Source organism: Protopterus annectens, chromosome 6.part0 (assembly GCF_019279795.1).
Source record: "Protopterus annectens isolate FY-2018-M chromosome 6.part0, PAN1.0, whole genome shotgun sequence".
Lineage (NCBI taxonomy): Eukaryota > Metazoa > Chordata > Ceratodontiformes > Protopteridae > Protopterus > Protopterus annectens.
This window is the reverse complement of record NC_056737.1, coordinates 195,752,375-195,777,183: the sequence shown is the minus strand read 5'-3', so window position 1 is coordinate 195,777,183 and position 24,809 is coordinate 195,752,375. Positions and strand designations below refer to the sequence as shown.

The following is a 24,809-nucleotide window of genomic DNA, read 5'->3' as shown; positions in this document are numbered from 1 at the left end:
TTTTCCCGCTTTCTCTATATGAGGTCAGGGCATTGTGTTAACTGCCCCATCTCTCTCAATTAAATGCTACACTCCTGCCTTCTTCGATGCTCATGACTAACTATCATAGAACTTCTCTCACACAATCCATCCACCTCTTTGCTGGACTCCTTCATTTCCACTTACCTTTTTCCTGTCTGTCCCACTTCTTCTTCACCAGAGTGTCTTCTGCTTTTCTGTACATGCCAAAGTCACTGCAATCTGTTCTGTTTGATCTTTTCTGCAACTGGAGCTACTCTGGCTTCTGCTTATGTAATTTCTTTGTCTGTCCCACAGTGTGCATCCTACCACCTGTCTCAGGCACTTCATTTCCATAACCTCTACTTTTCTCATTTTGCTTTGCCTTTACTGCCCAGATTTCTGTACCATACAGTAGTACTGGCAGCACTATTTTGTACTCCTTACTTTTCAGTTTCTTTGGCATTCTTCTGTCATATACTATGCCTGACACTCTATGCCAGTTGGCTGCAGCCCCTCTGATTACAGTTTTGACCTGTTCAGACTTCCCTTCTCTTCAACCACCTTTTCCAGATGAAGCTGTTAACCCATACCACCATCTTCCCTTCTATCTCAGTTCTCAGCTTCTTCTGATTTTCCCAGTTTGTTGCCACTACCAGTGTATTATCTGTACTTAGTTTCATCCCATATGCCAGCAGTTTTGCATTCCAATCCCCTATCCTTTGCTAAAGGCCTTGCAGAGTCTGCCTGTAATGCCACATTGTCTGCATACAGCAATTTTGTTGATCTGTCCCCTCTGACTTGTTTGCTGATGTAGTCCATCACCAGTATGAACAGCAGTGGGCCCAGAGCTGAACCCTGACATGCTCCTACTGGGGACCCTTTTGTGAGACTGAACACTCACTGGGAACCTGACTGTGAGTGAACACTGTTCATACTTGAGTCATTGGGTCCTTGTACATACCTACATTAATTCTACCAGTGTTTCTAATCAGCTTTCTTGGGACTTTGTCATATGCTTTCTCCAAGTCTAGGAATGCCCAGTTGGACTCTTTCCTCATCTCTAGCTTCTTCTCAACTATCTGTCTCACTGCAAACATTAGGTCAGTTGTGCTGCATCCTGATCCTAATTCAAACTGCTCATCTCCCATCTTACTTTCTACTACTCTGTGTATCCATCTATCAATCATCCTCTCCAGAATTTCCATGCAGTGTGACAGGAGTTTGATGCTTCTGTACTGCCCACAGTTGTGGATGTTCCTTTGTTCTTCTACACTGGCATGAGTATGCTTATTCTCCAGTCATGTGGATTACACCTTTCTCTCCACACTGCTATGAGTACCCTCAGGAGTCATTTCTCCTATCTTACCCAGCATCTTTATCATATCTGCTGTAACCTCATCTGAGCCTGCTGCTTTTGACTTCATTTTTCCTTAGTGCTATTCTTACATCTTCTAGGGTCGGCTCCTCTTCTTCTTTCATTGTAGGCTGTGTCTGGGGCAGTACAGCTTCTGTGGGGTTTTCTTCATTTATAAGCTGCTGGAATATTCCTTCCATCTTCCTTTGATGTCCTGTGGGCTGGTGAGCAGGTTGCTGCTGACATCCCGTCTTTCTGTCTTTGCCTTGCAACCTGATATAGTTTCATTGTGCACCTACTGAGTCACTTTCCAGAAGCTGGTAGACTGCCTTCAATTATCTATCTGTTCTTTGCTATTGCAGCTCCTTTCTTTGTTAGTCAACCAGTATTCCTTCCTAGCCCAGTCTGTCTTTTCTATCTCCCACTTTTCCTGCACTCCTTCTTCTTTTGATGATTTCCTGGACTTTTGCATTCTGCCAACAGCTTTCCTTACATACCTTATTTCCATACCTGGCTTTGCCATATATCTGTCTGTACCCCTTACATATGCTATTTTGAGGTGCTGCCATTCTACTTCAACTACTGCTATTTCCTCCTCTTCTTGGGGTGCTAGAGCCCTGAGTAACTTCTTGAACTGCTGTTCTTTCTCTCCAGTCAACTTCCAGGTCTTCAACCTGGTCTGTTGTTGGCCTTAGAGCCTTCTTTGACCACTACTTGCACCTGATTTGAATTTAGGTAATCTCTTTTCGGGGGTATAGGAATGTCACTGGTGTAAGTAGTAGAGATAATCATGTACCTGTTGCCCTGCACTTTTCCAATACTTTTTTCCCTAAATAACCCTATAGTGATGGACATTTCAAGCAATTCACTTAAGAAGGTCACTCACACAACATATACACAGACGGTCACCTTACAGCACCTATACCTAGAAAGTCACTTTAGACATTGATCAGCAATGGCTGTTATTAGTCACTATGTAAAACATACCCTTTGCATTATACTGCAACAGTACCCCTCCCCTGTAGACACAGGCATCCCCTCCTTTTGAGGCTTTCCACACCTACTATTGCACTAACGTAACCACTAAGTCCATTTTCCCAAATGACCCCTTAAATGGTCAAGTTTCAAAAACACTCAGAAAACTAAGGAGATGTAATCTTGACTTATGTAGTGCTGAAAGACACTGACCAGACATTGTTTCTGAATCCACAAGTTCAGAAGAGAAGAGGTGGAGCAGCTCAGAGTGTCCTTCTATTTATTCATCCCTCTGGGAATATGAAATGCTATGAAATGATGTCCATGGCTGTGATTCAATGCAGGACAGCACAGCAGGTGCAACTCTATTGTCCCTTGTAGAGTAAGTACATGACAGATTGGCTGTCTGACAGGATGAGTAAAGACCCTAAGCAACTCCTTTCCAAGGCCTTCAGGGCCAGCAGCAATATCTCTACCTCCTAATTGCTGAGACAGAGTCCCCCTCCAGCAAGGACCATACTGCTTGCACTGTAAGAGAACCTTGGTGAGGTCACCAACTAAGTCAATGATGACGGTCACAAAACAAACCTCTAAGGGATTCTGATGTAGAAAGGGAACACCCATTGGAAGATTAGTGGGGATTTTCAACCAAACCAGGGCTCAGTGACAAGAGTCTAAGAACAATAACAACAACATAACTTCTGTAACTTTGTGGCTTTGAATGCAGTCTGACACCTTGCAGGCTAATACAATACTAGCATTCTCAGGTATACAAAATGGCACAGTGGAAACTAGCCATCAGGCCGAGGACACACAAGAGAGTCCAAACTTGGGCCCAGAACTATATCCTCATCCAGTCAGATAATACCAGGACATCCTGAACCCTCTCTAATGGCTGGAATGACTAACAATGGAGACAATCTAAATACAAACCCCACCCCTCCATGGATCAGACACAATATCTTCCCAGTTGCATGATCACTTCAGGAACATATAATTTCTGGGGATGACAACCATATAAGGAAGTCCCACAAGAGGACTCTCCATCCAGTAAGATTCTGCAGGGGTCAAAAGAAGTCAGTCATCCAGGTACAGTGGCACTAGGAAATACTCCATGCCTGGCTCTGGCCACCACAGCCAACAACTTGCTGAAGACAGCAGGTACTGAGGGAAAGTCCATTTGGCAACATGTTGTTGAGGAGGTGATGCTCATTCATAAAAGAATACCAGAAAATTCTCCTGTCTCAAAACCAAATGCTACAATGTGTACCTAAGGACATGTCAGTAATATCATTCAGGCTCCCTGCAGGCTAAAGACTTATACAATCCCTTGTAGGGAACCATCTGAAATTGACTATATGGCATACACTGGTTATCTGAAATCAAATGCATGGCACAAACTGGCTGAAGTCAGTGAGAGCCAAGATGGGGGTGGCATACACTGGTTAAAGTCAGTAAGAGCCACAATGGGATGCAAATCCTCACTGTCTTTGAGATTAGGAAGATATGGGAAGTTAAACCCCCAACCTTTCTCTGTTGCTACATCATCTTCACTACAGTTCCTTAGCTTAATAACAGATTGGAAATATTCAAGGTTTTGGATGAAATGGACCAATCTGCCAGTGTAACTCTTTCTGGGAGAACTGATGAGCTCCACAACATTGCCTAAGGATGTCACATTTAGAGTCCACTAGTCCTTTAGGGGTGATTCTACCTCCCCCATGAAGTCCCCAGATTAGACTTAAAACTGTGGCAGCATGGCTCACAGTCAACCATTTGGGTGATTTACTGATAGAGGGGCAAAACAGTATGGCACTTAGGGATCTGCCTCGGGTGCCAAAGCCATCTTTGTCTTTCAGGCAGAAAGGAAAAGAAAGTGGGAGGAAAATGAACTTAAAGGACCTCCATACAGTTGAGGAGCTGTTTCTCCTCTCAGAAAATTGTTGGACTAGGTCATGAGCCTTGAGTGCCAGAAGAACACTCCTCACCAAGAAACTGGCACCCAACATCTTGTTCCTTAGTTCACTCCTTTAAGGAGGACAACTTCAACTGTGCCATCCAGCATTCATGCGCCATGCAGAACGCAGGCTAAGTGTCTTGGCAGTTCATACACAGAGGATGTGGGAGAGATGTGGGCTTGCTCAGTGTATCATTCTTCAGAACTGTCCAGGAGAGGAAAATAAAGGACTGAAGAAGGAGAGACCAGAGGAGGAAAGTTTAAGAGTGTAACCAGTAATTGAGATCTGAGCATGTCAGAGTGGAGTGGGAGATTCTAAGAATTCTGGAGGTACTGTTAACCAGTGCAGCACCTCCATGAATGTCCAGGTTAAGACTCCAATAGGCATCAGTGATCGTGCAATATGTGGCTGAGAACAGGAAAGAAGGTAGCAATAAAAAGAAATATAATGGTGTGGAATTTTTTAGGAAGTAGATTAGCTATGCTGATCTACGGTGGATCAATGATGACACAGGAGGATGGCAGCAAAGTGAGGATGTGGTAGAGGCAGATTACTCCAGGCCTAAGACAAGTGAAAGGGTGAAATGTCAAAATAAGAAGAAAGCCAATGTGGTTTCATAGGGAAATGTTAGGCTAGAACTAAGGCACAAACCAGGGCTCATAACAGGTGGAAACAAGGGGTCAGACGTAGGAGGAGAAACAGACTGGAGGTTTGCAGAAGGTCAACAAAGAAGTAGGCTACGTTGAATTGTTGTTAAAACTTTTTTCTTTAAGAAATGTAAACCCCGGGGAAAAAGTGTTGGTTTTTGTTACATTAAAATCTTCCCCGATGGGGGGGGCTTTGTCAATTTGTTTTTGCGGATGATTAGTTCAAGGTCTGAGGTAAACCACGCATATCATAAAATTAAGAGCTCCTTGGACGAAATGTTTTTTGAGGGTAGACTTAACCAAGGTCAACACAAATACCTTACCACATTATTTCCCAGGTACCCTTGTATCTTTGGTATACCCAAGATCCACAAGGACCTTGTTAATCACCTATGCCCACTGTTGATGGTAGCTCTCCTACATATCCTTGTGCCAAGCTGGTTGATACTATCCTGCAGAAGTACCTTGAGGATGAAGAGCAAATCTGTAAAGACTCTTGGTCTTTTCTTGATAAGTTAAACAACATTCCATTCAGTAGAGAGTACAATTTCCTGACAATAGATGTCAAGGATTTATACACTTGTATACCTTGCAGATAGCTTTGGACTGGGTGGCCTTCTTCCTTAAGAGTAAGGGTGCCCGCCCATGAAATATCCCTTGTGATTGAATTGTTGGCTTGATCCTTTATAACAACTATTTTTATTAGGAGAGAATTTCTATCTACAAAAACTGGGGTGGCTATGGGGTCCCTTTATGAGCCAGCTTGGCCAACATAGTGATGTCATACTGGGAAAGGGAGAACATATTAAACAATGAGTCGGTAGTAGTGTCTAAGATCAAGTACTACACCGCTACCTGGATGACATCTTTATTTTATTAGAGGGTGAAGAAGCTGATAGCCTGTTATTATTAAATTTACTTAATAACTCCACTGACTTTTTAGTTTTACCTCTTCCTTCAACACTGAGGCAACAGCCTATTTAGACGTATGGTTGGCTTAAAAATGACATCTTGAATAAATATGTGGCCAGCATATATAGAAAGCCTACCTACTCTAATTCTTTTCTTCATTTTAGTAGCTGCCATCCTAGCTACCAAAAAGGTCTGTGGCTAAGGGTCAGCTCCTGCACGAGCAGCCCGGATGGTGAGCCTGGATGATGACTTTCTTAGGGAATGTGACTTACTTAAGAATATGTTCCTTCATAGAGGCTATCCACTTAACTTATTAGACAACTTAGTCAATGAGGTGATTAACAAAGATCCAGTGGGTTTTACAAACCTATACTGAACATCAGTTCTTCCGGTTGGCCGAAGTCTAGGTTAGAATGTATAGGTGGAACTACTCCTATACATAATAATAACACTAGATTAATTCTTACATATTGTCCAAGTAGTAGGTCTATTATGGACATCATTACTAAGAACTGGAACTTGTTCCGCTCCAACCTTGCAATTTTGAACAAACTGGGAGTTAAACCTGAGGTTACATATAGAAGGGGTAAAATATGAAAATGTTGTTGGAACAACCTGAGCGCAGAGTACCCGCATTCTGGATGTTCAAATGTCAAAACTGCAATCAATGTCGTCACATTCTTGAATCAAACCGATTTGACATTGATAATATTAGATACGACATTAGATGCAGATGCACTTGTAACTCTAAAATGGTGGTCTATGTGGCATTATGCCAAAATGCACAGGTTTTTATGTAGGTAAAACCGAGCGTAGATATAAAGATCGGATCTACGAACATCAATATGCAATTAATAAAGCGAAAGATGAAAATGCTCTTGCTAAACATATCATCCAGCATAAAGACCACCATTTTAAGTTTATGGTTATAGAACAAATGCATGACACTATTAGAGGAGCCCCTGTACACCTATTATTAGAGGTGTCTGAATTGATGGCAAATTAGATTAAATGCCTATGCTCTACCAGGTCTCAATGAAGGCTGCTCTATTAGCAGCCTTCTTAAACTTAAGAACCTGGTTAGATAGTCTTTTGCCTTTATGAGTTTGTAACACACTCTAACTGTTTTGTGTTTTGTACTTGTTTACATCAGGTAGTGGCTAGTGTCTATTTAGATGATAGGCTAACAACTGGCTGATTTTATGATTGTCTAGTTTAATTTTAATTTTAATATAATGTGAGTGATTGAACTCAAGTCCTGTGAGCTTGCTTTAACTTTAAATTTTTATTCATGGTTCAAGGTGTGCCTGATTGGTTAATTGAACCTTTGACTTAATACTGCTGGATATTTAAGCTGCTGTTCAGTTAAATGTAGTTTGTAATACTTTTTGTCTGAGGAAGTCTGTGTACACCACAGACGAAAAGCGCTTCATTAAATTCAACTTAAATTCAACTTTATTTTCCTGTGACTTCTGTGGTACTTCTGTGTGTTGCCCTATTGCTGTGAATCCTGATATTATTTCATTATGACCTCCTACTAGTATGTCGTCTACTATAATAGCACAAGGATACCCAGAAAAAATTTGCTCCACTACACATTCAAAGACTTCACTTGCAGAATTTATCCCAAATGTCATTCTCAAAAATCTGCACTTGCCAAATGGAGTACTGAACGTAGTGAGCAATGATGATTTTTTGTCAAGCTGAATTTGCCAAAATGAACTCTTTGCATCTAAGACAGAAAAACTGTGGCATTTGGCATCAAAGCTGAGACTTCTTCGACTGTGCACATTGGATGATGAGGTCTTTTTAGCACTTTGTTCAAATCTCGTGGATCAATACATATTCTGATGTCATCTGAGCTTTTCTTGCGAGCTACCACCATTGAAGATACCCATTCAGTTGGAGTTTCAACTGGACAAATCACACCTTCTCACACCATTTTATCTAGCTCGGCTTTGACTCTGTCCTGCATGGCTATTGGAACTTTCCATGCTGGCCTAATAACTGGATTGACATTTGGGCCTAACTTCATGGAATACACAACTGCAAGTTTGCCTAGTTTATCTTCAAAAAGATCAGCATAGGTGAAAAAAATGTACTGGGCGAAATTAGAGTAGTAGTATTTTAAGCTAACATGATGGACTTACTTATTAAATGAAAGCAGTCCCATTTTCAAACTGTCTCTGAGCCCCTAATAATTACTGGATGTGCTTTTTGACCACATAAAATAACAAGTCACAGCTTCTTCCAGCAGAGTAACATGAAAGCACTACTGAGCCTTCAGTTTGAATTTCTTCACCTCCATAAGCAACAAGCTTCACATACCTTGCCAAGTCAAGCCTTTCACTGTGACACACTCTTGCAAATGTTTCTGCTGACATAACATTGCACTTGGAACCTGTATCAGCTTTAATCTCTATGGGTTTACCATTTATCCAAACAGTACAAAATACTTCATTTGTTGCCTTTAAATCTACTGCATTGACTGTTTCATGAAGCACTGACACACCATCCACATAAAGAGTAGGGTTGCAGCTCTCTAATTGATCAACTTGTTTCTAAAATGGTCCCTTTTAATAAAATAATACGGGCCTTTTGATTTACAAAACCTTTTGAAATTATTCCATTTATTGCATTTGTGGCATTGTTGACCAAAAGCTAAACATTTTTCCTCTTTTAGATTCATGACTTCCACCACAATTACGACAGTTGTCAATGAAACTAGGTGGGGGCCCATGCTATGAGTTTGCTGACTCACTCTAATGCTTCACTGAGACTGTGCGAACTCTAGAATTTGCTGAAAAGTTCTGGGGTTTACCAGTGAGTCCTGCAGAGGCTACAGTTGCTGCCATGTGCTTGGGCCTGTTTTTTTAATAACGTGCTGCATACCATCAACAAGAGCTTTATCACAGTGGCCTCCAGAGCTGTTCTCATTTGTAGGCATATTTGTGTGCTTTTCTTGAGCTCATACATCTGTCAAATCTCAGTGGCCTTCAAAGTTAAATCACTGTCTTTCTCACAACATCCTCTTTAATACCACACACATCTGTCCTTTATCAGCTCATCCCTTAAATCACCAAATCTACAAGTTTTAGCTTTATTTCTCAAGTCAGTTATATATGCTGCAAAAGTTTCACCAGGCTTTTGATCCCTTGTGTAAAGTAAGTACCTTTCATATTAACATATGTCTGGGGATTACACATTTCTCTAAATTCATGTTTTAAGCACTCTGGGTCCTCCCTTGACTCAACCGGTACAACAATATGACGGTTTTCCCCCCTCTCCTGTATAGATAGCATGTGCATACACAAATGAATGCGCCCTTTCAGTGGCTTCTGACCCACTTAAATTAAATAGAATGAATGCCTTTTTATGGTCACAAACACTCCAGTTCTCTGCAGTATTACTATCAAACACAAGTGCACTGGGTTTTCGAAATCACAAACACACTGAAAATATGGCCCTTGTAATTATGCATGAACAAACTGTTCTGTGAGTTTGTAATAACATTCAAATGCACAAGAAATTAGTTGAAATAATGTACTTTGCGAAATACACTCTGTAATATCTGTATTCTGTGAAATAGCTTTACTGTAACACTGCACAAACGTGCGAACATTTTATACCCTTCTGAAAACTTGGATATCTTGGCTTAATACAGATATACATGCTTTGTGAAAATGTGGTCGTTTCCCTTATTTTATTCATTTTATGCAAATCAGACTTTATTTCAAACAGTTTCCATAGTAATTTAAATATTTTTTTTCCATATCGCATATATCAGTTTATGCAAATATCATTTAGACCGTTCATTCTGTATGCCTCGTTTCATATTTTACAAATAAGAAATAGTGCTGAGCAAGTTTTAATACATGGAATTAATTTCTGACCTGTTTTGTGAAGTATGCACATTTTAGGGATGATTCACCCATGTATATTCCACCAGTTCCAAGCAAGTGCCTTAAGTCGTTTTAGCCATACCACCTCTAACTTCATGCCCTTTGGACATGCCGCTTCTGACACCATGCTGCTTGTCTCTCTCTCTCTAACATAGATGACAAGCAGCTGGGGTATTTTGTTTAGATGCTTTAATACATAAAAACACACCAGCATGGCTAGCAACATCATAAAATATGAATGAACTAGTTAACAGACAGTCTTTACATGATTACATGCTTACTACAAAATGGCAGTCTAGCTTGTACGTGTTCAGTATTTATACACTTGTGCAAGCTCTTGGATAGCTTCTTAAAGGTACATACACACTCATTGATCTACACAAAGCAAGCAGTATTGTCTCATCAGTGATTTGTAGACTTGAGCGGAAATCATCACCATCATCATCATCAATCCCCTTTTTCCCACTTTTCTCTATATGAGGTCAGGGCATTGTGTTAACTGCCCCATCTCTCTCAATTAAATGCTACACTCCTGCCTTCTTCGATGCTCATGACTAACTATCATAGAACTTCTCTCACACAATCCATCCACCTCTTTGCTGGACTCCTTCATTTCCACTTACCTTCTTCCTGTCTGTCCCACTTCTTCTTCACCAGAGTGTCTTCTGCTTTTCTGTACATGTGCCAAAGTCACTGCAATCTGTTCTGTTTGATCTTTTCTGCAACTGGAGCTACTCTGGCTTCTGCTTTTATGTAATTTCTTTGTCTGTCCCACAGTGTGCATCCTACCACCTGTCTCAGGCACTTCATTTCCATCACCTCTAGCTTCCTCATTTGCTTTGCCTTTACTGCCCAGATTTCTGTACCATACAGTAGTACTGGCCGTAGCACTATTTTGTACACCTTACTTTTCAGTTTCTTTGGCATTCTTCTGTCATATACTATGCCTGACACTCTATGCCAGTTGGCTGCAGCCCCTCTGATTACAGTTTTGACCTGTTCAGACTTCCCTTCTCTTCAACCACTTTTTCCAGATGAAGCTGTTAACCCATACCACCATCTTCCCTTCTATCTCAGTTCTCAGCTTCTTCTGATTTTCCCAGTTTGTTGCCACTACCAGTGTATTATTTGTACTTAGTTTCATCCCATATGCCAGCAGTTTTGCATTCCAATCCCCTATCCTTTGCTAAAGGCCTTGCAGAATCTGCCTGTAATGCCACATTGTCTGCATACAGCAATTTTGTTGATCTGTCCCCTCTGACTTGTTTGCTGATGTAGTCCATCACCAGTATGAATAGCAGTGGGCCCAGAGCTGAACCCTGACATGCTCCTACTGGGGACCCTTTTGTGAGACTGAACACTCACTGGGAACCTGACTGTGAGAGTGAACACTGTTCATACTTGAGTCATTGGGTCCTTGTACATACCTACATTAATTCTACCAGTGTTTCTAATCAGCTTTCTTGGGACTTTGTCATATGCTTTCTCCAAGTCTAGGAATGCCCAGTTGGAATCTTTCCTCATCTCTAGCTTCTTCTCAACTATCTGACTCACTGCAAACATTAGGTCAGTTGTGCTGCATCTTGATCCTAATTCAAACTGCTCATCTCCCATCTTACTTTCTACTACTCTGTGTATCCATCTATCAATCATCCTCTCCAGAATTTCCATGCAGTGTGACAGGAGTTTGATGCTTCTGTACTGCCCACAGTTGTGGATGTTCCTTTGTTCTTCTACACTGGCATGAGTATGCTTATTCTCCAGTCATGTGGATTACACCTTTCTCTCCACACTGCTATGAGTACCCTCAGGAGTCATTTCTCCCCTATCTTACCCAGCATCTTTATCATATCTGCTGTAACCTCATCTGAGCCTGCTGCTTTCCCTGACTTCATTTTCCTTAGTGCTATTCTTACATCTTCTAGGGTCGGCTCCTCTTCTTCTTTCATTGTAGGCTGTGTCTGGGGCAGTACAGCTTCTGTGGGGTTTTCTTCATTTATAAGCTGCTGGAATATTCCTTCCATCTTCCTTTGATGTCCTGTGGGCTGGTGAGCAGGTTGCTGCTGACATCCCGTCTTTCTGTCTTTGCCTTGCAACCTGATATAGTTTCATTGTGCACCTACTGAGTCACTTTCCAGAAGCTGGTAGACTGCCTTCAATTATCTATCTGTTCTTTGCTATTGCAGCTCCTTTCTTTGTTAGTCAACCAGTATTCCTTCCTAGCCCAGTCTGTCTTTTCTATCTCCCACTTTTTCCTGCACTCCTTCTTCTTTTGATGATTTCCTGGACTTTTGCATTCTGCCAACAGCTTTCCTTACATACCTTATTTCCATACCTGGCTTTGCCATATATCTGTCTGTACCCCTTACATATGCTATTTTGAGGTGCTGCCATTCTACTTCAACTACTGCTATTTCCTCCTCTTCTTGGGGTGCTAGAGCCCTGAGTAACTTCTTGAACTGCTGTTCTTTCTCTCCAGTCAACTTCCAGGTCTTCAACCTGGTCTGTTGTTGGCCTTAGAGCCTTCTTTGACCACTACTTGCACCTGATTTGAATTTAGGTAATCTCTTTTCGGGGGTATAGGAATGTCACTGGTGTAAGTAGTAGAGATAATCATGTACCTGTTGCCCTGCACTTTTCCAATACTTTTTTCCCTAAATAACCCTATAGTGATGGACATTTCAAGCAATTCACTTAAGAAGGTCACTCACACAACATATACACAGACGGTCACCTTACAGCACCTACACCTAGAAAGTCACTTTAGACATTGATCAGCAATGGCTGTTATTAGTCACTATGTAAAACATACCCTTTGCATTATACTGCAACAGTACCCCTCCCCTGTAGACACAGGCATCCCCTCCTTTTGAGGCTTTCCACACCTACTATTGCACTAAAGTAACCACTAAGTCCATTTTCCCAAATGACCCCTTAAATGGTCAAGTTTCAAAAACACTCAGAAAACTAAGGAGATGTAATCTTGACTTATGTAGTGCTGAAAGACACTGACCAGACATTGTTTCTGAATCCACAAGTTCAGACGAGAAGAGGTGGAGCAGCTCAGAGTGTCCTTCTATTTATTCATCCCTCTGGGAATATGAAATGCTATGAGAGTGATGTCCATGGCTGTGATTCAATGCAGGACAGCACAGCAGGTGCAACTCTATTGTCCCTTGTAGAGTAAGTACATGACAGATTGGCTGTCTGATAGGATGAGTAAAGACCCTAAAAGCAACTCCTTTTCCAAGGCCTCCAGAGCCAGCAGCAATATCTCTACCTCCTAATTGCTGAGACAGAGTCCCCCTCCAGCAAGGACCATACTGCTTGCACTGTAAGAGAACCTTGGTGAGGTCACCAACTAAGTCAATGATGACTGTCACAAAACAAACCTCTAAGGGATTCTGATGTAGAAAGGGAACACCCATTGGAAGATTAGTGGGGATTTTCAACCAAACCAGGGCTCAGTGACAAGAGTCTAAGAACAATAACAACAACATAACTTCTGTAACTTTGTGGCTTTGAATCGTCTGACACCTTGCAGGCTAATACAATACTAGCATTCTCAGGTATACAAAATGGCACAGTGAAACTAGCCATCAGGCCGAGGACACACAAGAGAGTCCAAACTTGGGCCCAGAACTATATCCTCATCCAGTCAGATAATACCAGGACATCCTGAACCCTCTCTAATGGCTGGAATGACTAACAATGGAGACAATCTAAATACAAACCCCACACCCCTTCATGGATCAGACACAATATCTTCCAGTTTATGATCACTTCCAGGGAACATATAATTTCTGGGGATGACAACCATATAAGGAAGTCCCCACAAGAGGACTCTCTCCAGTAAGATTCTGCAGGGGTCAAAAAGAAGTCAGTCATCCAGGTACAGTGGCACTAGGAAATACTCCTGCCTGGCTCTGGCCACCACAGCCAACAACTTGCTGAAGACAGCAGGTACTGAGGAAAGTCCATTTGGCAACATGTTGTTGAGGGAGTGATGCTCATTCATAAAGTACCAGAAAATTCTCCTGTCTCAAAACCAAATGCTGGTGTACCTAAGGACATGTCCAGTAATATCATTCAGACTCCCTGCAGGGGCAAAGACATAATCCCTTGTAGGGGAACCATCTGAAATTGACTATATGGCATACACTGGTTATCTGAAATCAAATGCATGGCACAAACTGACTGAAGTCAGTGAGAGCCAAGATGGGGTGGCATACACTGGTTAAAGTCAGTAAGAGCCACAATGGGATGCAAATCCTCTACTGTCTTTGAGATTAGGAAGATATGGGAGTTAAACCCCAACCTTTCTCTGTTGCTACATCATCTTCTACAGTTCCCTTGGCAATAACAGATTGGAAATATTCAAAGGTTGCGGATGAAATGGACCAATCTGCCAGTGTAACTCTTTCTGGGGAGAACTGATGAGCTCCACAACATTGCCTAAGGATGTCACATTTAGAGTCCACTAGTCCTTTAGGGTGATTCTACCTCCCCATGAAGTCCCAGATTAGACTTAAAACTGTGGCAGCATGGCTCACAGTCAACCATTTAGGTGATTTACTGATAGAGAGGGGGCAAAACAGTATGGCACTTAGGGATCTGCCTCGGGTGCCAAAAGCCATCTTTGTCTTTCAGGCATAGAAAGGAAAAGAAGTGGGAGGAAAATGAACTTAAAGGACCTCCATACAGTTGAGGAGCTGTTTCTCCTCTCAGAAAATTGTTGACTAGGTCATGAGCAGAGTGCCAGAAGAACACTCTCACCAAGAAACTGGCACCCAACATCTTGTTCCTTAGTTCCTCCTTTAAGGAGGACAACTTCAACTGTGCCATCCAGCATTCATACGCCATGCAGAACGCAGGCTAAGTGTCTTGGCAGTTCATACAGAGGATGTGGGAGAGATGTGGGCTTGCTCAGTGTATCATTCTTCAGAACTGTCAGGAGAGGAAAATAAAGGACTGAAGGAAGACCAGAGGAGGAAAGTTTAAGAGTGTAACAGTAATTGAGATCTGAGCATGTCAGAAGTGGAGTGGGAGATTCTAAGAATTCTGGAGGTACTGTTAACCAGTGCAGCACCTCCATGAATGTCCAGGTTAAGACTCCAATAGGCATCAGTGATCGTGCAATATGTGGCTGAGAACAGGAAGAAGGTAGCAATAAAAATATAATGGTGTGGAATTTTTAGGAAGTAGATTAGCTATGCTGATCTACAGGATCAATGATGACACAGGAGGATGGCAGCAAAGTGAGGATGTGGTAAGAGGCAGATTACTCAGGCCTAAAGACAAGTGAAAGGCGAAATGTCAAAATAAGAAGAAAGCCAATGTGGTTTCATAGAAATGTTAGGCTAGAACTTAAGGCACAAACCAGGGCTCATAACAGGTGGAAACAAGGGGGTCAGACGTAGGAGGAGAAACAGACTGGAGGTTTGCAGAAGGTCAACAAAGTAGGCTACGGCAGTAAAGGTGGAACATGAAACAAAACAGGCAAAAAGGGAACAAGATGGGAAAAGAGCAGAAATCTGGTCAGGATGTGCAAACATGAGGGAGATCACAGCAACAGAAAATGATTGATTTTAACAACTGGTATAGCTTCTGGTGTCAATCCAGAGGGGGTACAATATCTGACAGCCTTGGAGGACATGGTTGATGGACCATGCTGCTTTACCAGGGTGGTCTGAACTTATACCATCTAGGCTTTTCATATTGACAAAGACCTTTTCAATTCCCGTAGTGCCTTTTTTTAGGAAATGCCAAACTGACAAACTTACTGTCTTTACTTAAGCTATGAAAGAATATCTGAAGGTGGTACTGTTCAGTGCTAGAAGCCTTAACAAGAAACTCCACTCTCTACAAGCCTTCCTCTCCATGGAGAGTGTAGACATCAGTGTAGTAAAAGAGACATGGTTTAAAGTCATTGTGAGTACCGCAACTATGCAAGGTTATTATGTCTTTCACACCTTTAGACCAGCTATTGGACAAGAGGGAACTAAAGGTGGAGGAGTGTCAGTCTGCATTAAGGCTAATCTCACATCAAAACTAGTTAAAGTGTATGACCCACTGTAACTCATACATATGCAACTGACCATAAACAGTGTACTGTACCATATCCTTGCAACATAAAGGTCCCCTTCCATGTCACAGGAAACCCATATTACATATTTCAGTGTACTAGAGTCTCTCACCGTTGAACCCAATACAATATTCATGGGGGATCTGAACTACTCCTCTATAGATTAGGAATCCTACACCAGTTCTAATGCACAAGCCCAGAGATTCCTAATTTTTTTAATATCAACATCCTGGAACAGTTGGTCCATTCTCCTACCAGGGGTACAAACATCCTTGACCTTGTACTCATGAACATGGGGGACCAGTGTTCCTCACTCAATGTAATATCTCCGCTTGTCATATCTGACCATAAGGCAGTATTACTTGAAATAAAAATTAAATCCGGGGATCCAGCAAAACCAAAAACCTTTAGGAATTATTCCAAGGCTAACTTCTCTCTACTAAGCAACACCTTGGCTAAATTCCAAGCACCCCCAAACCCTGTAAACACCATAGAATACACTGAGCTATTTACGAAATCTCTGTACAGCCATATTGATAGCTGTATTGACTGGGGGCCAGCAACCTTTTTGGAGCAAAGAGACAATTTATCCTAAAAGTTTGACCCACGATTTGCAAAGAGCCGTAATGGTTACAGAAGGGGGATTGAGATATGATTTTTTAACACAATATGGGTGTATATGTATTTAATACAAATGTGAAAGTTATTGCTGGTTCTAAAAACTCAGGAAAAGCAGCTGCTTAGCCACGAATGCAGAAATTCAGCTGCTCAGCTGTAGACGCGAGGGGGGGGGGGTGCAGTCTTGTCAGTTGAGTACTGTGGTGGGAGTGAAAAACTTCCTCCATGGATCCTGACTAATTATCTAACTGTTTAATAAACAGTACTAAGATAAGCCCTGCTAGAACCACTCCTACTATAAACCAACTATATTTGAAGTATCAAATACTGTAGCAGAGATACAAGAACTGGACATGGGATCCTTAGAAAACAGTAGGAGCAAATTCCATAGAAATAAATGGAAACTGTGAGAACAATACTTCCAGAATAATGTTCTGCGAGAAGAGGTTTAAAATCACTACACCCCATACCTCTCAACCTCTTTTAACCCAAGAAATCTGGACAAAGCCACAAATAATGGTGAACAAAAGAAAAAAACAGGGACACCTTTTAAATATTGCTCTTACAAACTTTAAAGCCAAAACAACAAGTTTGCATTTGTACAAATTTTCTGAAGGACATGAAGTCTAAAGCTCAAATGTCTGCCACCATTTTCTGACTTCAGTCCTCAATAATCTGCCAGAGATTTGCAAGAAAAATACAACAGACCAAAAATATAAGGGAAAAATCTGACATTCTGTGAAAACCTGGACAGTTGACAGCTATGCTCTCAACTGCACCACTTTCTATTCCACCCTTGCCAAAATAAATAAATACATAAATAAATAAATGAATAAATAAATAAAAATAAAATATCTTTTTTTCAGCTATGGTCAGTGGGAGAGATGTGAACCATAAAGCAACCACATCCTAACTGCCTTACATGGAGGGAACGGAACAGTTTGTTTAAATTTCCCCTCCAACTTCTGAATGCCAGTCAAAAAATACAGGGCAAGCAAGCAGTTGTTCAGCCTCAGCTGCTAATGCAGAAGTTATTTCTGGTTCTATAAACTCAGGGCAAGCAGCTGCTTAGCTGCGAATGTGGAAATTCAGCTGCTCGGCTGTAGACATGGAAGTTTACGACTGTAGAGAAGAGCCGCACCCACGTGATCAAAGAGCTGTGGGTTACCAACTACTGGTATAAAGCAAGCTGTGCCCACTTGTACTATGAATAAGACAAACTAAAAGACAAGCTGCCCTGGTGGAATGAGACTATTAATTGGTTATACAACAAAAGAAAAAAAAAACCTTGGGCAAGGGTAGGAGAAACAAAGCCATACATACTATAAGCCCCCTAACCAATCTAAACAGGTAGCTAAGAGGGTTAATTAATATTTCAGAGGCTAAACTTAAAGAAAAAAATGCTTCTCAGGCAAAGGACAACAACAAAGCTTTCTACAGTTAAATATGTAACCTCAGAGGAAATACACAATAATGGGCAGAACTTGTTATAAATGGCATCACCCATACTAAACTGGATGCCATTGCCAACCTTTTGGCTGACAGGTTCAGCTCAAAATCCCCCCCCCCTCCTCCCCAGATAGTCCAAAGAAAATACTGCATAATATAATCCCCCCAAACATTACTATAGAACAGTTCAATAATGCAGTTTCCAAGGCCAAAAACACTGCATCAAAGGGCCCCGATAACATCCCCTGGGTGTTTAATAAATAGCATGAAACATGACCTCTCTGGTCCACTTGAATCACTTTTCAACTGGAGCCTTTAGTCAGGTCTTGTGCCCAAGGAATGGAAAATGTCTACAGCCACTGCCCTGTACAAAGAAGGTCCAGCCACTGATCTGGTTAACTACAGGCCCATAAGTGTTACCAGCCTCATATGTAAGGCCATAGAAAGAATCATCATGGACGTGATAAATGAGGACATTGGTAACCTGAGAACACTGGAAACCATCACAGTTTGGCTTTGTTAAAGGAAGGTCATGCCTATTAAATCTGGTGGATTTTTGAGAGGTTTCATCAAAGCAATGGATGAAGGTAAGACTGTGTACACAGCTTACCTCGACCTGGGCAAGGCTTTTGATGCAGTACCCCTCTAAGCATGATAGACAAGCTCACTAACTTACGTATAAACCCTTTTATCACCCACTGAACAGCCAAGTGGCTCAGTGGTAGGACCCAGGAGGTCAAAACAGGTAAGGCCACCTTCACAAAGATGCCAGTCACTAATGGAGTCCCCCAGGTCTTGGTATTAGGCCCACTCCTTTTTGGCATCTATTTGTCTGAAATGGGAGCAAATGCTGAAAGTTTATGGCTGGCTAAGTTTGCACATGATTGCAAGCTGGAGATTATCATCAACTCCCCTGTAGACACTAGCATTCTTCAAGAAGGTCTATCTCTAACTAATAAATGGTGTCAAAGCCATGGCCTTAAACTCAATGCTAAGAAAAGAGTAATTGTACCCTTTGGGAAATCAACCATTCTGGCTAATTACCATGTTGATAATACACCCCTAAGAGTCAACCTAGTAGTCAAGGATCTGGGTATGCACATAGACAGTAGCCTTACCTTGACCACCACATGGTCATAATGGTGAGGAAATCCTTTTATCCTGTGCAACTTATAAGTAAAGGCATGGCATCTAGGTCGAAAGAGGTAATTATCCCACTGTACTTCACCCTTATGAGACCAGTCAGAGAGTACAATGCTCCCTTTGGTATGTACCTGATCAGGCATATACAGCAACTAGAGTGACTTCACAGGCTCTTTACTAAAAGAATACAAAGTGTAACAAGCCTACCTGATACACAGCACCTTAAAGTCTTTCCCTGTATTCAGTCTCCTGTAGATTGCAGAGGGTGATCTACGTCTGGCTTACAAGGGATCCACAAACCCCACACTTATGAATCTCCTACACATCTGTAAGTCAAAAAGTATGAGAAATACAAGGTCTAGAGACCTGAATTTTGTCTGTGACTTAAACAGAACATGCTGGAGAGACAGATATGTGTCCCAGAGACTACCCCTCCTACAGAACAGGCTTCCCATCCATGTGAAGGTGAGTTTGTCTATTACCCAGTTTAAGCACAACCTAGACATGTGGATGGGGAATAGGAAATTTACACCAGGCCTGGCACCCATGTCCCTTATGGACAGAGGTAGCTTATAAATGCCTGGCCCTCAATGACCTATTTGGAGTCAGGACACGATTCTTCTTTTGGGAAAACTTGGCTAGGCTTAGAAAGGCCCCTTGCATTATTAGCCTAGCAACAGTCTATGAATCTATGAGTTGCTAAATGAATGCTTTGTTTTAGTCTTAACAATGGAAAGTAAGGGGTACCGTGCTAAGATAGGGACAGTGTAGAATGGAAAGGGCAGTGGACAAAAATCATGAGAGAGAGAAAAAAAAAGAAAGAGAGATAGTGATAAGGAAGCTAGATACCTGGCTGCTTTTGGGTGGGATAAAACAGAAGGACCAGATAGACTGCCTCCCAGGGTCCCCAGAAATCTGGCCAGTGTGCTGCAGACTCCCAGAAGGAATCTTTGGTATTTTCACAGTTTACTGGCTAGTGCAAATGTACCCGAGTACTGAAAAGCAAGGGTGCAAGAACATCCACAGTGCCAGTTTAGGGAGGGTCCAATTATGTTAAAGCAAACTGGGCATTTATAATCATCAAGGCTTATTACTTAGCAACCACCTCATAGTAGGCCAGAAACAGGACAGTTAAACTGTTTGCTAATGACCATTTTCTAGAAGAATCAAACTAAGCAAAAGCTCTAGGGACCACAATTAGTACACAGAGGAAAAGACAGACAATAAAAAACAAGCTTAAGTGTACCTTCAAATCTGAAGAAGGCTATATGCCAAAAGTGCTTACTGGGTTTTCGCTCCTCCATTTATTGGTTTTTATTTACATATTTTTTTATATTTTTCATTAAATTCTGGTTTTAACAGTTTCACAGCTGTGAAGGTATACTTGAGCTTGTTTTTTTTTATTTTCTAAAAGAATTACCCCAAACTGCTGATTGTTTTGACTATGTTTGCTCACCCATACATAAATGCCTCCTTTTCCAAAATGATTTAATATATGCTCATGAAAACTTCAGGAAATGTACTCAGATAGCTACCTATAAAACGTCAGCTGTAATAAGGAGATAAGGGTGAGGGACACCAGAAGGTACAAACAGGTGACGGTTGGTGGGGATAGAGAGATTAGCATAGACAGCACTTTAGGCAGGCCTAGAAGAATTGATCAAGGCAGAGAGGGGGTAGGAAGGGTGCAAAGTGCTACTCAGTAATGGTACAAGCCTAATAAGAAAGGAAACAGTAATCAGTGAAGGGAAAGCAAGCATCTTTGGTAGTACTGCGACATAGGCAAATAGGGTACGGGACTTGCATGTTATATGGTTCAGATTGAGGTTTTTTTTTAATATTTATCAAAGTTTTCAAAAAATTATAATAAAAAAGCAAAACATCAACACAAATAAAAGCACATTTCACAAAACCTATGAACCAATCTTGATACTACAGCAGACATAAAATAACCTAAGTTAAAAAAACTGCAACAAAACTTTGTTAACTATATACATGAAATAGAAATATCCAAGCTAATTTACAGTTCACATTGTTTAGAAAAGAAAACAAATGTAATTCCGAAGGCTTGAGGCATGTCTGGTATTCCACCTGTAACCCAGAATAAGAACATTCATCCATCTTCCTACTAAACTGAATAAACTACTTGAAACTTCAACAAGGCATCTTTATTCCTCCCACAAGGAGGTCATCAGAGAATAAGTCTAAATCCACTAGCTAAAGTGATTTTATCTGGAGTAATCCTCTGTACTCTGTTTACTGTTTAAAGAAGGGGATACTGGTGGTCTAAGCAAAGAAAGGGTTTGTGGCGAAGTTGCTAGAAGCATTATTTGGAAGGTGTGGAGAGGAGGATGAGAAGTAGGGGTAGTACAGTGGAGAAGAATGGTCTTCAGTGATAAAAAAAAGCAGCTAAGAACCACCAGGAACAGTTTGAGAATTTAGCTACCAAAGCAGGCATTCAAAGGGAAACAGACAAAAAGCACAGAAGGGTACTGGCACCACTGTACATTGCATCCGTAAGGCCACATTTGCAGTCCTGTGATCAATGCTGTGGACTAAACAGGGAAGTGTAATGTGGACTACTTAACAGTGGGAAAAGGAAATCTACCAGGTGGGTAGCATTATTATATAGTCAGACAGTGAAAGAGCTAGGAATTTAAGCCCTAGACATAAGAAGGAGAGAATGCTTCCTCATGACATGATTTGGGTGTACAGATTCCTGAGGGGAAACTGTGAGGGCTGACCCTGAAAGAAATAAGGACTGAAAAGGGAGGAAGGACCCCAATGTGAAGCATAAGGAAAGAATAACCTGACTGACTTATAATTATATTAACTAGAATCTGATACATATTCTTTCAATCCCATACAGAGAAGCAGTACACTATTCTCAAGCATGCTAACTGACTCGCAGTCTAAGATATTGAAGCTCTCTCCCTCCTCTCAAGCATGCTAACGGACTACCAATACAAGACTGTGAAGCTCTCCCCCTCCTCCCTGTAATCCCACACTCTGCTCCAGACTGAGAGTACAAAGCACCCCGTACCAGCCATGTACCTTTTCAGATAATACAAACATACTCCAGCAATGTACAAATGACTCACTGAGCAAGAATTATCTCCTCTGTGTACCAACCTATGGGGTGCACTCCCACATGAAATTAGTAACTGCTCCTCAGACAAAAAGAATAAAATGCAATCCCAGTTCAAACAACCTGTTATAACTTAAATTAAAAACACTGACACTCATCTCAAAAAAATTACATTATTTTTAATTAAATGACTGACACAGGTGACTACCTCATTTTGTGAAAAATATATGTAGCTGGAGTGGATATCTGTATCAGAGTTTATACACAAACTATCACCACATTAAAAGTTATTATATATCCTAATATCATTGCACATTACTGCAATATACAATCAGTCATGAATACATCTGTCATATATATATATATATATATCTATATATATATATAGATATATATATATGTATATATATATATATATATATATATATATATATATATATATATGGATAGACTATTGAACAAAAGTTCAATAGTCCGAATCCACAATCACCGAACACACTTTAACGAAAGCGCTTTCACCAAAAGAGCACGTTCGTTAAAGTGTGTTATAAAAAAAAAACAAAACAAAACAATAAATCTACTTTTATGCAGGGGGTAAGTCCCCCCCTGCAACCCCCATGTGGGGGGGCTGTGCCCCCCACACCCCCTTACTTTAATATTCTCACTCTGAGATCGCACTACAGTGAGGAAAAGGGAATAATTCCTTATCCGCACCATAGTACAATCTCCGCAACAGTCATTCCCCCACGACTCCCTCTAGCTGCAGGCATACTTCCACGAAAGTGCTTTTTTGGTAAAAAGCACTTTCGCGGAAGTATGCCCAGCTGTTTGTGCTTCGGTTAAAAGTTCCTTTTGGGATCAGTATGATCCCACATATATAAACTAGTTTTAAACTACAGTAGGTAGAGTAAAAGTACAAACTGAATAGAGTTGTGGCAGAAGCACATATTCTAGGTGGAGGGGAGGAGTTCTACAAACCAACTGCTTTAGGCATCAACTGTGGTGCATAGTATCCTGTAATTGGAGAACACAGGTTACAGATTGAACACTGTATCAGGGGTAGACAATTGGCAGTATAAAAACTGGCTCTAAATAATTTGGCCGCATTGATTAATATCACCAAAAATGGGCCTGTGTATTTAGTACTGATAAGTAGGGTGAGAATGTGGCCTACTAACACCTACACCAGGAAGCTATGTTAATGGTGGGAGGGGCCAGTGTGTGCCCACCATAATGCCCAGCAGTCCTGAATCAATAATTTTGTTACTTTTTTACTCTATTTTTTTTAATTTTTTGTTAATACTTGCTGTTATAATAAAGGCCTGTATTATGGCTGAAAAAGATGTTGTGACCAGCCCACCCAACTGATTAGCAAAGGTGAAATCAATAAATAAACAAAACCACAAACAATATATCTTATTTTTCCACAGAGGATTGTGGGAGTGTGGAATTCTTTAACACCACACATAAAACATAAATTTACAAAAGCATTGATAATTACTGCAGGGGAGAATGCATTGACAAGTTTGGACTTTCACCTCTGTCTGTACAGTATTAATATGTGTACACTGTGACTTACCATACAAGTCATATAACTTACCCTAGGGCTCCAGCAGTAATGAAGACAACCCAAAGATGTCCCAGGTTCAGAGTGAACGTATAAATTATCATACCACTCAGAGAAAAGAAATAAACAGCCAGTGTTGTCATTCTAGCAAACAAAACAAGGAAACGAGAAAGCAAACAATATCTTATTAAACTATTCTGAAACAATTCCTTTTATATTAACGTGCACAAAAATAATACATGGAAAAAATTACATGCCTTAAAATCTGCAGCCCATTCTGGCTCGTTTAGACTTTTTTATTGTTTCAACCCATATACTTATCCTCATAATTCTGTTTCTTCATTCATTTTTTGAGCACTCCATAACATTTTTCAGTTTGATATGTGTGGAATCCCCATGCATAGTGCACTTATTTCAACATTAATTGTTGATACAATCTTTTTTTTTTGGTAATTACACATTTATAAAATAACGAAGCATAATGTCAGATTCAGTACTTTCATTCAGTTAAAAACAGCTTGCATTGTTAAGCATGTAGATGTTATTTTATACCAACTCAAAAAAAAATTTACAAGTTAAATTCTCTTCTATGTATAATACTAAGCATATTGTTCACATCATTTTTGTGCTGAGGAAACTCTGTACATTCCAAAAATATTTGTTCCCAAGAACTTTTTTTCTGAACCATCACATCTCTACACACACTTCTTGCCTGTGGGAATATTTTTTCAAGTCTTATGTGGTTACAGAAATGTTTCTATAAACATTTTCACACAAAATTCCAAAGTTTCTCAGCTTGGTGGCATAACAAGCATTGGATATACCCATGGAACACAGTGAAGACAGTCATCAAAAAGTGGAGAAAATATGGAACAACAGTGATGTTCCCTCCAAAATTGATGAAAAGACAAGATGAAAACTGGTCAGGGAGGCTGCCAAGAGACCTACAGCAACACTGAAGGAGCTGCAATAATTTCTGGCAAATACTGGGTGTGTACTACACGTAACAACAATCTCCAGTATTCTTCATATGTCTGGACTATGGGATAGGGCTGCAAGACGGAAGCCTTTTCTTACACAGAAAAACATCTAGAATCAGCTAAAATTTGCA

At 40.8% G+C, this 24,809-nt stretch overlaps 1 protein-coding gene across 1 annotated transcript in view; it reads left to right on the top strand.

Annotated features, from left to right (window-relative positions):
• LOC122803802 (vomeronasal type-2 receptor 26-like) overlaps window positions 1-24,809 on the top strand; it is a gene marked incomplete at its 5' end in the record, with an annotated part of 837,235 nt that overhangs the window by 53,460 nt on the left and 758,966 nt on the right. Inside the window, one exon of the mRNA XM_044073487.1 lies at window positions 22,956-22,976. Within this exon, the coding sequence (XP_043929422.1) occupies window positions 22,956-22,976 (21 nt within the window). The remainder of the gene's footprint in view (window positions 1-22,955; window positions 22,977-24,809) is intronic.